The sequence below is a fragment of the Balaenoptera physalus genome, assembly GCF_965194825.1.
Source record: "Balaenoptera physalus genome assembly, chromosome: 19".
Classification (NCBI taxonomy): domain Eukaryota; kingdom Metazoa; phylum Chordata; class Mammalia; order Artiodactyla; family Balaenopteridae; genus Balaenoptera; species Balaenoptera physalus.
In genome coordinates this window covers 681520-696727 of record NC_138900.1, presented here as the reverse complement: position 1 = coordinate 696727, position 15208 = coordinate 681520, and the positions used below count along the sequence as shown (strand labels likewise).

General features: G+C 42.3%; 2 protein-coding genes across 7 annotated transcripts in view; both read left to right on the top strand.

Annotated features, from left to right (window-relative positions):
• Nucleotides 1-15208, top strand: part of LOC309648103 (zinc finger protein 154-like) — a 202525-nt gene that overhangs the window by 30224 nt on the left and 157093 nt on the right. The window lies entirely within an intron of this gene.
• The window catches only part of LOC309648163 (zinc finger protein 211-like), a 63337-nt gene that overhangs the window by 2719 nt on the left and 45410 nt on the right, over nt 1-15208 (top strand). The window contains exons 2-3 of one of the 4 annotated variants that reach the window (XM_082436487.1): nt 609-735; nt 2070-7541. The exons of the other annotated variants lie outside the window; for them this stretch is intronic. Coding sequence (XP_082292613.1) covers nt 609-735; nt 2070-3712 — 1770 coding nt within the window. The 3' untranslated portion in view covers nt 3713-7541. Of the gene's footprint in view, nt 1-608; nt 736-2069; nt 7542-15208 lie in introns of those variants that run through there. 4 annotated transcript variants of the gene reach the window in all.

Sequence of the window (15208 nt, the reverse complement as noted above, 5' to 3'; positions counted from 1 at the left end):
TGTGGTGAGTGGTGTCCTATTCTCAGAGGTGTGAATTTATGTGATTAAGAAACTGCTGTCAGTCTCATCGGTCCAGTCTCAGGTGTCATGTGTTAGGCCACCATCATAGCCCTGTGGTGTGGTTAGGAGAAACTGATTTAAGTACAAGTAATGTGGGGAGGGGAGGGAGATGGCTGTGGTGTGGGAGAGTGAGGTGTTGGTGGCCATGGTCATGTGTGGCTGTGGGATACTGAGACTGAGGGATGTGCAGTTTAAGAAGTGATGTGTGCTTGAAGAGGCAACATGTCTGATGGTTCCAGGACACTGCATTGATAATTTCAGGACGATGGCCACACCAGGGGAATTGCTTGTCAGGAGGGGGTGGATCCCTTTATGCCAGGCCTATAGCTGAGATATATGTTCATCCACCTGCCTCTTGTTCCTGGTGGTTGTACCTAGTGATCAGTGGGCCTGTGGGGAGACAGCCACACCATGGTGTCAGGGCCTGATTGATCCTCTGAGTTGGGAAGCTTGGGTGATGGATGGTCATAGGGTAGATGTGTGGGGAAATAGATTGTGACTTCTCAGAAGTGGACTGTTTGTGGTTTTATCTGTCACCATCATGGCAGGTCAGTGTGAACTTTGAAGATGTAGCTGTGACCTTTTCCTGGGAGGAATGGGGTCTCCTTGATGAGGCTCAAAGATGCCTGTACCGTGATGTGATGCTGGAGAACTTGGCACTTATAACCTCCCTGGGTAAGAACCTCAAACCTTTCCCCATGCCCTGAACTAGTCTCTGCCCTTTCCTTTTCCCCAGAGACAAGTCTGTCCTTTTCATGTCAGGACCATGGTCACTGCTTTTTTCCCCCAGTTCCCTAAGTTGTTGCTGTGGTTGGTTGGGCTGAGGTGTTTGCACTGCCATCTGTTCTCCCTGAAGAGGCCCCATATCTGCTTCTCTACGGCCTCCCCTGGAAGGATCCAGGGTCAGGAATCTTCCATTCAGCCTAATGTATCCCACCATACTTGTCCTCTTCCTTCTGGGTGATGTTGTCCAGATGCACGTCATCCTTGTGCCTCAGATTCTACTTCCTTCTTTTCACTGACATTTCCTCATGACTGCCTGTGCTGGGAATTAATTCTCTGATGTAGACCATGGACTTCTTGCAGGACCCCTTTCCAAAGTTCTCTTAATAGTATTTAGATGTTTTTCTCTGGTCTATGATGTGATGAGTATGGGTCAGCTGCTCATAGGTGGTGTCTTTCCCCTGGTATTTTCATCATCCAGGTCCCATACACTTGTTCATTTTGGAAGTGGAGTGGAGAGCCCTTGTTTGTCCACAGGATGGATATGAATTCAGACTCAGCCAAATGGGCTCAAAGGGCTGCTGTACAGTAGCACTATGGGAGTGTACGATAGTCCTGTGTTCAAGTGATACCAGAAATTTGTTCTGTTTGACTAGTGTTTTGATGCTACTTCCAGTGGCCACACCTTATTTTTGCTTTTTCTTCCCCATTCTTAACAGTGCTGACTTGTCAATTCTGCACTGTGATTCTTCCACTTTTATTCCAGCCTGTGGCTAATCCTCACATCTCTAAATTCCCTGTATCACCCACTTTTCTCACTGCTTTATCTGTGCATTCTCTAACGTTGGCCCATATATTTTCTATAATCAAACATGTACCCATTCTTAAAATGTTCCTGACCAACAGCTGTTCTGTTGCAGTCCTGTTTTCTTGGGCCTGGAAATACCCATCTACATTGCAGTCATGTGTTAGCAGCAGACAAGGTCCTGCTGACAGTTTTTTGTAACTAATTTTTTAACAGTCGACTTTAACTAATTTTTCATCCTGCCTCTCTTCCCTATGACACATCACATGGTTGTGTCTTTTCTCTCATGTGGTCTTCCCCCATCCTGTGGCCTTTATAGCCCAGTATTGCTAACAACCATGTCATCAACTTGAACCCAACTCCGTGTTCATGTAAATAATCACACAAACCCATTCATGAGTTTGTCAGACACACACTGGTGTGTGGGCTCCCCCCTCCCACTGAAGTCAACATGTACTTCACCAACATTTCTTGCTTTTAGGTTGTTGCCATGAAGTGGAGAATGAGAAGGCTTCTTTTGAGCAGCGTATTTTTGTTCAAAGAGCGTCACAGATCAGGAGTCCCAAGGCAAATCCATCCTTCAAAAAGGCCCACCCTTGTGAAATATGTGTCCAGATATTGAGAGACTTTTTGTACTTGGATGAATATCAAGGAACACATTCAAAGCAGAAATTACATAGTTGTGGGACATGTGGGAAACAATTGTATGTAAGCACAAACCTTCATCAGCATCAGAAGCAGTGCATCAGGGAGAAACCCTTCAGAAGAGATGTGGACAGAGCCTCCTTTGTGAAGAACTGCAAGTGCCATGTGTCAGGGAAGCCATTAGTCTTCAGGGTGGTTGGGAAGGACTTCTTGGCCAGTTCTCAATTTCTCCAGCAATGGGCCACTCACACCTGGGAGAGGTCAAACAGCAGAACCGAGTGTGGGGTGGCCTTTCAGAGGGGAAAAACTTATCATAACTGGGAAGAATGCACAAAAGCTTTCAGCCCCAAACACACACTTGTTCGGCACCAGAGACTCCTCACTAGAGAAAGATGTTTTATGTGTAATCAGTGTGAGAGAAGCTGTAACCTCAGTCAACATCAGAAAGTTTTCAATGGAGAAAGAACTTTTGAACCTGGGGAACATGGGATATTATTTAACAGAAAGTTCAACCTCATTGAACACCAGAGAAGTAACACTAGAGTTAGGCCTTATGAATGTACAGAATGTGGGAAATCATTTACTCAGTGCTCCAACCTCTTTACACACAAGAGAGTTCACATGAAACAAAAGCCATATGAATGTGATGAATATGCAAAATCGTCTAGCCGAAGCTCTACCCTCCTTCAACATCGGAGAATTCACACTTGGGAAAGGCCTTATGAGTGCAATGAATGTGGTAGAACTTTTACGCAAAACTCTCTGCTCCTTCAGCATCAGAGACTTCACAGTGGATCAAAGCCTTATGAGTGCACTGAATGTGGAAAATCCTTTGCTGTAAACTCCAGACTCATTAAACATAGGAGAGTTCATACTGGAGAAAGGCCTTATGAGTGTGGGGAGTGTGGAAAATCATTTAGGCAGGAGCCCAACCTTATTCAACATTGGAGAGTCCATACTAGAGAAAGACCTTATAAGTGTGGGAAATGTGGGAAATTACTTAGCAACAAGTCCCATCTCATTGAACACCAGAGAGTTCACACTGGAGAAAGGCCATATGAGTGTGGGGAATGTAGGAAATTCTTTAGCAAGAAATCCCACCTCATTATACATCAGAGAGTTCACACCAGGGAAAGGCCATATAAATGCAACGAATGCGGGAAATCATTTAGCCAAAACTCTGCACTCCTTCAACATCAGAGAATTCACACTGGAGAAAGGCCTTATGAGTGCAGCAAATGTGGGAAAACTTTTAATCAAAGCTCTGCTCTTCATCAACATCAGAGACTTCACACTGGTTCAAGGCCTTATGAGTGCACTGAATGTGGGAAATCCTTTGCTGATAATTCAACCTTTATTAAACACAGGAGAATTCACACTGGAGAAAGGCCTTATGAGTGCAGTGAGTGTGGGAAAGCATTTGCCCAAAGTTCTTCAGTCCTTCGACATCAGAGAGTTCACTGGAGAAAAGTCTTATAAGTAAAGAAAATTTGGGAAGTTGGTTAGCCCAAGCTCTGTTTTTCAACATCAGAGAACTCACACTAGATCAAAGCCATATGAGTGCTGTGAATGTGGGAAATCCTTTGCTAAAAACTCCAGGTTCATTAAACACAGGAGTGTTCACACTGCAGAAAGTCCTTATGTTGTAGGAAATGTTGGAAATCCTTTACCTAAAACTCCAGTCTCATAGAACACCATAATGTTCACATTGGTTAATGGGCTTATGGATGTGATAAGTGTGGGAAACATTTAGCCAAAACTGTAGCCTCATTTCATACTGGAGAGTTCACAGCCTTCAGTCTTATTTCATTGGATACCGCAAAGTTCACTTCAGAAAAAGAGTAGTTGTCCAGGGATGGATTGTTCAGTATAACACTGGGGAGATCCCTTATGAGGGTGCTATCTGCCAATACACCCAATAAACCACTTAAATTCCAGGTTTATGGGAGCTTCAGTGCATTTCTTAACCTGCCCAGGGCCCTTACCAGATTTACATCATTGCCAGTTCCATAGCAAAAGCCATTTCACTACTACCATGTGGCAGGTGTTCATGATGTGCATCATTGAACCACCCCAGCAAGTCCAGGGAAGGAGACCTTCATGTTGTCCTGTTTGTGAGAGCCTTTATAATCCTGAGCACTCATTCCTTTCTAATTCGTTTGATGGGTTACATCACTGATCAGACCAAATTTTGGCCTAGAGGACTCTGCTGGTGACTTACAACCAGGACTACTTTTTTCAGGGATGTTGTTGGTCTCACGTGACTGCTGTGTTGGGATTTTCCTGTGCTTCATGTCTCCAGCCCAGGAACAGCCTGCTTCCCACTGTACTGGTTTGTGTGAAAATGGAGGCCTTACTCTTTAAGCTCCTTTAATCTTGGGATTCTGTACACTGTGGTGATTTGAAAACAACTGAGTTGTGACAACAGGGCTAAAGAGCCTTCTTGTGGGATCCCAAATTCTGTGCACCTCAGAGGGAACAATATGATGTAGAGTATACTTCTCTCTAGTTTTGTCCTAGTTGGCATTGCTGCCCAAGGCTTCCAAGAAAAGACTGCAGGGATGTGATCCTTATTTGTAACCTGGATGTGTTGGTATTTTGTTGGTTCAGAGGTCAATCTCTAGAGGGGCTGTTGTGATAACCTTTGGTGCTTCTTAAAGCAGGAAGAAATTGTCTTGTTCACGGGGAGTATTGCATTGTGTCCAGGTGGTAAGGGAAATCTTTCCCAGGTCTTGCATTGGAGCCATGTACCCTCATGTCCAGAATTCCAGATAGTGGCAGCATAGGTTATATGATTGTACGGGCAGGGGAATCATTTGTTACAGGAACACTGGTATTGTAGGGAGGGGAAGAGACTGCCACAAGCTTGTTGGAATGTGGCTGTTTTGAAGGGACCTCCACAATGTTCCAGTCCCTATAGCTATGAAGGATGAGCAGGTGCAGAAATTCTCATGGCCTCCAGAACTGTGTATCTTGTGTAGGGAGGCTGTTGTGAGAGGAAAAAATTATAAATGTTCTGTGGATTCCTGTAGCATGTGTGCGTGTTCACCTCAAATCTCTTGCTGTGTAGGAAAATGAGGATAGTGAAGACGAGTTGTGCCCTTTGTAACCCAGCCTGCATTCCCATTGAATTTGGTGGAAATTGCCTTTTTGCTTCTGATATTTGCCACCACTAAGGCAAGGTATCCCTCCCAGACATGAGGAAAGAGTTGGTGGAGTCAGTAGAGGTTTGCCAAACTAATTTTCCAGAATTGTAGGAAATCTAGCTTTCTGTTTTGAATCATATTTTCAGAGCTTTAGTAAGGTATAAGTGACATACAACAAACTGATTATATTTAAACTTAACATTTTGACAAGTTTTGACATTCATGTAAATCCATAAAACCACCACCACAATCATAATAATGAGCCTCTCCATCATCCTCTGGTTACTTCATGCCCTTTAATAATGTTTCTTTCTGTACTATCTCTGCTCTCCAGGCAAGCATTGGTTTACTTTCCATTATAATAGGTTAGCTTCCATTTTAGAATTGTATGATTCTACTCATAAAGTGTTTACACTTTTTTTCCTTTGAGTAGCCTCATGTGGCTTACTCATTTTGATAGTCATCAATGGTGCTTAAATGAGTAGTTTTTTTTTTTGTATTGCTTAGAAGTATGACAGTTTGTGGGTGCACCACTATTTGTTTATTCTTTTGTCTTTTTATGCATATTTGAGTTCTTTCCAGTTTCTGATTGTTGCAAATAAACCTGCTAAGGTATTTGAATCTAGTTCTTCGCATACATATGTTTCATTTATCTTGTGTTAATTTGGTGGGGTGGGGTGGGGGGTGGGGGCGGGTGCAATGCCTGAGTTACAGGGTAAGTGGGTAGATAACTTTTTAAGAAATTGCAAATTGTGATCTTTGGTATTCCTGCCAGCAGTGTATGAGACATACAGTTTTTCCATATCCTTGCCAGTAGTGGGTATGGTTAGTCTTTTAAAATGTTGACCTTTTTAATAAGTATGTAACTGTATCCCACTATGGTTTAGTTGCCTTTCCCTGATGTTGCATGATGTTGAGCATTTTTTCATTTGTTTACAGGCATACCTCAGAAATATGATGAGTTGGGTTTTAGACCACTGCAATAAAGCCATTATCACAATAAAGCAAGTCACATGAAGTTTTTGGTTTTCTAGCGCATGTAAGAGTAATGTTTACGCTATACTGTAGTCTGTTAGGTGTGCAATAGCATTATGTCTAAAAAAAATACATACCTTAATTTTAAAATACTTTATTGCTTAGAATGTTGACTATCATCTGAGCCTTCAGCTAGTTGTAAGGTTTTTGCAGTAGTAACATCAGAGATCACAGATCACCATAAGAAATATAATAATGATGATAATGTTTGCAGTATTACAAGAATTACCAAGATGTGACACAGACGTGAAGCAAGCAAATGCTGTTGGAAATATGGCACCAGTAGACTTGCTCAATATAGAGTTGCCAGAAACCTTCAATTAAAAACAAACAAACAAACAAACATCTGCAAAGTGCAGTAAAGCGGAGTGCAATAAAACAAAGTATGCCTGTATTTGCCAGTTGTATGTTGGTTTTGGTAAAATATCTGTGCATATCTATTGCTTGTTTTTTAAAATGAATTTTGGGGAATTTCCTGGTGGTCCAGTGGTTAAGACTCTGCACTTTCACTGCTGAGGGCCCAGGTTAGTTCTCTGGTCAGGGAACTAAGATCCCGCAATCTGCAGCCAAAAATAAATATATAAATAAAAAGAATTAAAAACAAAAAAAGAATTTTGGCAGTTTCTCTCTCTCTCTCTCTTTTTTAAGGAGACAGGCTTATTATTCATTTTTATTTGGTTGCACCCAGTCTTAGTTGCAGCAGGTGGGCTCCTTAGTTGTGGCATGTGAACTCTTAGTTGCAGCATGCACGTGGGATCTAGTTCGCTGATGAGGGATCGAACCTGGGCTCCCCACATTGCGAGCACGTAGTCTTATTTACTGCGCCACCAGGGAAGTCCCAGCAGTTTCTCTTTTTTTCTAGCAATTAAGAAGATAGTGAAACAACAAAAACTTATGTTGGAACTTTATTCATTCTTCAGTAATGTGACTTCTTTGCTATCAAAATTATTGTTTTTGAATACGGGAGTATTTCATAAATATTTTGTGTACTGTACACAACGTAGTGGCCACATACAGCATCTACTTTTAAAGTTTAATCGTTAAGATTCTTGATCACTTCTTAGGTCTAGATATTCAGCACTGTCAAGCCATGATTTGTAGCTCTGAATAAATAGGTTTTGAGTGTTCTCATGTGGTTGGCCTTTATTTCCACAGGTCTTAGGACACATTCCACAAAATACGTGTAGTCAAAATTCTGTGTTATAAATTGATTTGAAATAGTTTTTGACTGTGATTACTCAAGTTTTTATTTCATACAGCATTTAGTTTTTTGTATTTCATTTTCTATTTTAGGTTATTGACATTTTAGCAACTAATGGATCCACTTAAGAAGATACCCTTGACTAACATCTTTCAAGGAGGCACTGTTATTCTAAATTGCATTTGGAAGCCTCATCACACCGTGTATAGAAAGTGGGCCATTGGTTAATCAGAATTTCCTCCCCTCCCCTCCCCTCTCTTCCCCTCCCCTCTCCTCCCCTCCTAGTAACACTTAGGGGGACTTGCTTTAGATAATTTACGAATAAGTTAAAACTTCCTCACTGGTGAATCTGCCTAAACCTTGCCCCTTTTCTTCTTATATCCCACCACCTTTCCTTTCTTTTCTTTTCCTCTTCAGTATTCTCCTAAGCTGGCTGAAGTAGCTCAGTGTCCTTTTTTTTTTTTTTTGGCCACGCAGCACGGCGTGCAGGATCTTAGTTCCCTAACCAGGGATCGAACCTGAGCCCCCTGCAGTGGAAGTGCGGAGTCCTAACCACTGGACTGCCAGGGAATTCCTGCTCAGTGTCCCTTGAACTTGCAATTTCCACATGGAGGAAGCCCTCCTCCATGGACATTCAATTTGGTTGTGTTCTAATCTCTGGCATTGTCAAAGACTTCCTAAATCCCAGGTTCGAAAAGATAGTTTATTAGAACATTCATTTCTCTTCTGTGCACACACAGTCCAGGGATCAGTCACTTCTGACTGAGATGAGAAAAACAGGAATATCGGTTGAAAAATCTCTTAGATGTTTCCTGAAAAGGATTTGAAGATTAATGAAACTTTATAGAGTTTAAGGGTTAAAAACAATACAACCAAAAAAAAAAAAAAGTTTTTGAAAAAGACACTGGAAAATGTAAGAAATTATACTAACCTAGTAAAGGAAAGAAATATTAGACTTCTAATGGTTTCGATGTAGTCAGCTCTTTACATTGCTAAACACAATCTTGCTCAAAGCTGTTTTCTCAAGGAAAAATTGAAAAAGTATAATTTTTAATAATGGCCTTGACTTCTAGGTTACCAGGTAAGAAGAAACAGGAAACTCTCAGAGCTTTTGCATACTTTCAAGTGTCTTTAAACATTTGGTTTATGTATATAGATATTTATAAATTATATTTTTGAAAGTTTCTACAGTATCCCTACCAGGATGACTTTTTGAACAAACAACAGTGATTTCATAATTTCAATTTTAAAACAGAAAGTACATCTTCTACTACCATGGAAAAAAATTATCACAGTATTGTAGTTTATAGAAGACTAAAATTTAATTTCTAAAGATTTGAAATTTACAAATATACTACATTGGGTTTATGGGTCAGCTAAGTTAATATCTCCACAAAAAATTGTATCTGCTCAGTTCAGCATCTTGACACAAAGTGTCCTTCATTCTCTCTCCACCCTCTACCTCAGTTTCCTGAATGCTCACACCCCTTCCCACTACTTGTCCTTCACATGTACTTTTCCCTGTCTTTGGAATATTCTTCTCAACGCTCTACAGTTAGTAAGTCACTAAAGAATAAAAAAAAAATATCTTCAGAGGATTTTCCCAGAGCTTTTAGACTCGGTCAAGTGCACTGGGGTGGTGGTATGACATCAGGCAGGGCCTGACTTTTCCGTGTCTCCTTGTCTCTAGCTGTACACAAGGGGAGCAAGGATAATGCTCATCCTCTGAAGCTGTTAAGACACGCAATGGGCCAGAGCGCATCACATGTTTTGTACCCAGTTTGTGCTCACATGAATGGCATCTGCTGTTGGTTTTGTTAGGCAGTTTTGGCGCGGACTCTTTACAAGGTATTAACTTTGGATGAGTGCCTTCAGTAACCCAGACCTCCAGTTTTCTCATCATTAAAAAAGAAAAACACGAATTTGACAATAGAGGAATGCTTACCCTGCAGAATGGTGAAGATTGAAAGAGCTAATGTTTAACATGCTTAATACTAGTGTCTTATGAGTCTGTCTCTTCTGTATAGAATTGATGGTTTTCATGCATGGAGCACCAGGGAAGTACTCACTTGTGCCCAGGAGGCCCTTGTTAGGTCTAGGAAAGATGAGAGCCCCAGAGAGCAATTCCCAGGATGCTTTTTCATTCTGGTTTGTCACACAGGTGGAGGGGAATCCTGGTTTCTCATTACTGCTTTTATATGCCAGAGATCTGTCTTTTCAGGACATGGACCTTCTCAAAGAAGGAGCCTGGAAACAGGACCGTGTTGGCTGTTGGAAATTATCAAGTTGTCTCCCAGTTGAGCTAGTGTTTTCCAAATCTTCCTGAAACACTTTCTTACTAGATTCAAGTGTCTGCCTTGCTTGTGACAGTTCCCACCTTACATTCCTTTAGGGTCCGAATCTGCAATTCCTTTCAGTATAGCAAAGTGTGGAGGCTACTAAAAGACTTAAAAGTATTGTTCTCTCTCAATGCTCCTCTTTCTATCACAGATTTTAAAAGTTTTCTTAGTTTTCGACTAGGAGCCTCTGTATAGCTTTGAGCTCCCCCCCCCCGCAAAAAAAACACCCCAAACCCTAAATTATTTCTTACGCCAACCTAGGAAACAGAAGTCCACTTCAAGAGGCAAAGAGCTTATTTGAGAGCAAAGAATTGCAGTTTGGGGCACACAGGTTTAGGTAGAAACCCAATTATTGTCTCAATTACAGGAGAGGGGTTTTTATGGCAAAAAGAGGAAGATGAGGTAATTGAGGGACTTCCCTGGTGGTCCAGTGATTAAGACTCTGCGCTCCCAATGCAGGGGGCATGGGTTTGATCCCTGGTCAGGGAACTAGATCCCGCATGCTGCAATTAAAAAAGAAAAGAAAGATCCTGCATGCGGCAACGAAGATCCCGCGTGCCGTAAGTAAGACCTGGCGCAGCCAAATATGTTTATTTATTTTATATTTATTTATTTATTTAAAAAAATAGATGAGGTAATTGATCAGATGATGTGTTCATTGGTAAAAAGATGAGCTAAAGTTAGGTTTGTACTTCATTTATTATTCAGGTGAAGTGTTGACCTGAAACAAATAGACTGCCAGATATTTCTCCAGCAAAGATGAGTTTATTTGGGATCAGCTGAGAATTGCAGAGAATCTGCAACCATGTTGAGCCACTTGCAAGTCCCTACCCAGCAAGGGAAAGAGAATGCTTTTACAGTAAAGAAAAGGAAGTTGGGAGGGCTGTAGTAAACAGAGTCTGAGGCTTTTCATTGGCTGAGTCCTTGACAGGAAAGAAGAGCAGTCTTTCTTCTTCCTCTTGGGTTCTGCTATCAGTGCAGGTCATGATAGCTCCCCCTTCTGGTCTCCCAACTCTATTTAATTGAAGTTTCTGTTTTTATTTTATTTTTTAAAATTTTTGGCTGCATTGGGTCTTCGTTGCTGTGTGCAGGCTTTCTCTAGTTGCGGCGAGCGGGGGCTACTCTTCGTTGCGGTGAGCGGGTTTCGCATTGCGGTGGTTTCTCTTGTTGTGGAGCACAGGCTCTAGGCTCAAGGGCTTCAGTAGTTGCAGCACGTGGGCTCAGTAGTTGTGGCTCTTGGGCTTTAGAGCACAGGCTCAGTAATTGCAGCGCACGGGCTTAGTTGCTCCGCGGCATGTGGGATCTTCCCGGACCAGGGCTCGAACCCGTGTCCCCTGCATTGGCAGGCGGATTCTTAACCACTGCACCACGAGGGAAGTCCAAAGATTCTGTTTATTAATTTTTCACATTCTCCTCCCTTCCTCCCCACCCCCGTTGCTGAGGCAGGAGGGTTGTGGGATCCTAGTTCCCAGACCAGAGACCAAACTGGGCCCTTGGCTGTGAAAGTGCTGAGTCCTAACCACTGGACCGCCAGGAAATTCCCAAAATTCAGTGACTTTTTGTTCCTCTATGTCAGGAAAGGCATTTCCTGGGTGCAGTGTCTCAGGTCCGAGGAAAAGTACACAGATTAGGAACCTATTAAGGTCACATTCAAGTCTTAGGCACTTTTTATCTGACGTCCATGTTATCAAGATCATAAACATTGGAGATCTTATGAAGCATTATCCTACCACCAAATGGTTGGTGACAAACTTCTGACAGGCCTGGTCCAGATATCTTGGGAAAGCTGTCTCATCAGATGTCCTCTGCTTCAATTCTGGGAAATCTTTCCTCTCAGGTCACCAATGATGTGCAGATCCAGTCAGGATTCAGCACTTTCTTTAGATGTCATGTGAATCCAAGAGTCTGTTCCTTGGAGTTTCGTGGTACAAGGGCTGGGTAGCAGTACTTGATAGGTGCCTTCCCAGCCAGGTTGAAGATCGTTCTTCTGGAGGTGTCTTTTCCAATAGGTGAAATTTCCAGGTTGCAAAATGTGATGCTTAAGATATTTGTCTTCTGAGGGCACACTATGAAAAGATTGCTCTACCAAAACATGGTTATTTTTAATAGAAGCAATCAGGCCTTTGCTAAATTGGAGTATCTCTTATCAGTTGTGGGTCAAAAGAAGCAGGAGCCAAGTGAATTGTGCATCCTGTGACTATCCCAGAGGGTGAGAGTTTACGAGTCCCAAAGTGAGGGATCTGAGATTTAGAAGGACCAATGGTAATGCTTTTGGCCACGGTGTTTGCAGGGCCTCTACAAATCTTGCCAACTGAGTTTTAATAAAGCTGTTAGTGCATTTGACTAAATCAGAGGATTGAGAGCAGTAAGCACAGTGAAAATATTGTAAAACTGACCAAACAGCACAGACATGTTGAAGCACCTGACCAGTAAAATTGTTCCTCAATCATTATGAAGTTCGAGAGGAGTTCCCCAGGTAGGGATAATCTTTTCCAAAAAGACATTAGCCACAGAAGAGGCAGTAGCCTGTCTGCAAGGGAAGGATTCAATCCAGTGTAAAAACATACAGATCATAATTAAAACATTAATATCTATTAGATGGAGAAAGTTGTATGAAATCCTTTTTTTTTTTCCCCCAGTTGACAGTGTGAAGGAGTTGTTACATTTTGTGGATCAGCATCATCAGCTTCCTGAGGAACCTTTGCTAAAATGGATTATGAGAGTAAATAATTTGGGGGCTATGTGTTTGGTTTCAAGTGCTGCAGAGTGGGAGAGCGTGTTTGGGTTACAGCAGGACCCACAGGTCACTGTGAAATAATCACAGATGTCTATATGTGATCCAGACACACAGGAGGTTGTTGCTGAGGGAACAGCCAGCCTGGTGGACTGGATAAAAGCCACAGTAAAGTCTGTTTAGCCTGAGAAGGGAGAAGGTCCATCTCCCCCAGTGAATGCCAGGTGGAGCATCCCAGGCGAAGCAGATGCTATGCTTTGTATGCAAGCCATGTGGGACTGGCTTTATGATGACAGGGATACTCACCAGCTGAATATGCCCATTACCCAGGTCATGGTAAATGCTGTAGTTCAAGGAGCTCCTTTCACATGGGCACCCCATATGACCTTGTTGCAAAAACCAAAAACAGTTCAGGGAAACCTTATGGAAATGCTTGCTGTCTCAGTTTCCCTTCATGGGTATTACAAATGCTGATACAGGGCTTCCCTGGTGGCGCAGTGGTTGAGAGTCTGCCTGCCAATGCAGGGGACACGGGTTCGAGCCCTCGTCTGGGAAGATCCCACATGCCTCAGAGCAACTGGGCCCGTGAGCCACAACTACTGAGCCTGCGCGTCTGGAGCCTGTGCTCCGCAGCAAGAGAGGCCGCGACGGTGAGAGGCCGGTGCACCGCGATGAAGAGTGGCCCCCACTTGCCGCAACTGGAGAAGGCCCTCGCACAGAAACGAAGACCCAACACAGCCAAAAATAAATAAATAAATATATTTTTTAAAAAAAATCCTTAAAACCCTCTTAGTCCATGTCACCCAACCTGATTTTTCTTCTCCAATAAAACCCTAAATGATATAAAATAGATTAATATTTTTAAAAAAACAAAAACAAATGCTGATACAAACATATTAATTAATAAGAGATTGAGAAGAGTCCCTTGACTCTCCCCTAGGACTCTTCCCAGTCTCTTATTAATTAACAATGTTTTTATCAGCGTCAAGGGACTCTTCCCCAGAAGGTGAAAATTTTTTTTAAGTTTTTAAGAAATGAGGTGAATAAAGGAAATACTAATATGACCGAAACAAAGAGGAAACATAAAGGAACGAGTAATATGACTTGTCCTAGCAGTTTGGAAATCTTCAGATGGCTATTCAGAAATGGGATGAATCTAGGGAATTCCCTGGCGGTCCACTGGTTAGGACTCCGTGCTCTCACTGCCAAGGGCCCTGGTTCAAACCCTGGTCAGGGAACTGAGATCCCACAAGCCAAGCCAAGCGACCAAAAAGAAATGGGTTAAATCTAGTAGCTATTGATGGGGTTGAGACAAAAGTTTTAATCCAGCACTACCAAAGATTGAGTGGGCCAAATGGAACCCCTGCTGAGACTCAACATTAAATGGCCCCAAACAAGTCTGCTCTATTTACCCCAGTTTGGAGACATTAAAAAATCTGAAAGCCAAGATTTCTATAAGTAACTTGACCAGCAGTCACTTGGGGCAGTGGTTAGGCAGATTAGTCAAGGTAAAGGGCTGGGTCCCTTGGCTTCACCCTTTACTGTGGACCCAAAGCCTTTAGCACAAGAGTGGGTAAAATGGTCAGAGTGGAAAAGATGAAACAGGAGGGAAGGGGGTAGGGCACAATTTTAAACGAATAACATAACCATTGAGGATATGACAAAAACTTGTCATATTGGACCGACTAGGTCCAAGATGGTGGAAGACTCCACTTCCAGTAGACCTTGAACCTCGTTATACACTCGTTGTAATACATTGACATGCTAAATGACATACCCACAGGCACCGTGACAGTTCTGAGGCCGACCATAAAAGTCCAAAAGGTGGGTGGTGGCCCAATTCCTGGGAATCCTCCCCTTCCTCAAAATAGTTCGAATAATCCTCCCACTCATTAGCCTATGAAATTACCAAGCCCATGAAAACTAACCACCCGATATTTTGGGGCCACTCTCAAGACTTTTGAGACGGACCATATTCTGTCTATGGAATATGTTATCTCTAAATAAATCCGCTTCTTACATATCACTTTGTCTCTCACTAAATTCTTTATGCGATGAGGCATAAAGAATCTGAGCTTCATTAAGTCCTGAAACAAAGTGTGCGAATTCAGTGAAAAGACAGTGGGTTCAAGTCCCATCTGGGGTGTGCAGTTTCAAAGAGAAGTTTCCAGGATATAAAGTTTTGTCGACTTTACCTCAGTGTTTAATGGAAATGGATATTATGTCTGGCTGGGAAATAGTTCCCTTACCTAGAATTGTAAAAACAAAATCTGGATGAAGTCCTCATAGAGACTACGGTTTGTGAAAGGAAAATCAAAACGGAGTTTCTGTTGCTAAGAGACCTCTCTAAAATGGAGCCAGGAGGCCATTAAGGAATTATGACTTACGCATGTCTCAGCCTGGATGGAATCTGACCTTTTGACCACTCATTGCCCTAATGAAGGCATCCAGAACATTTGCCAGAAACTCAAGTTACTTACCGGACCCTTACCCCAAAACAACTCATGATTCTTTCAGGAC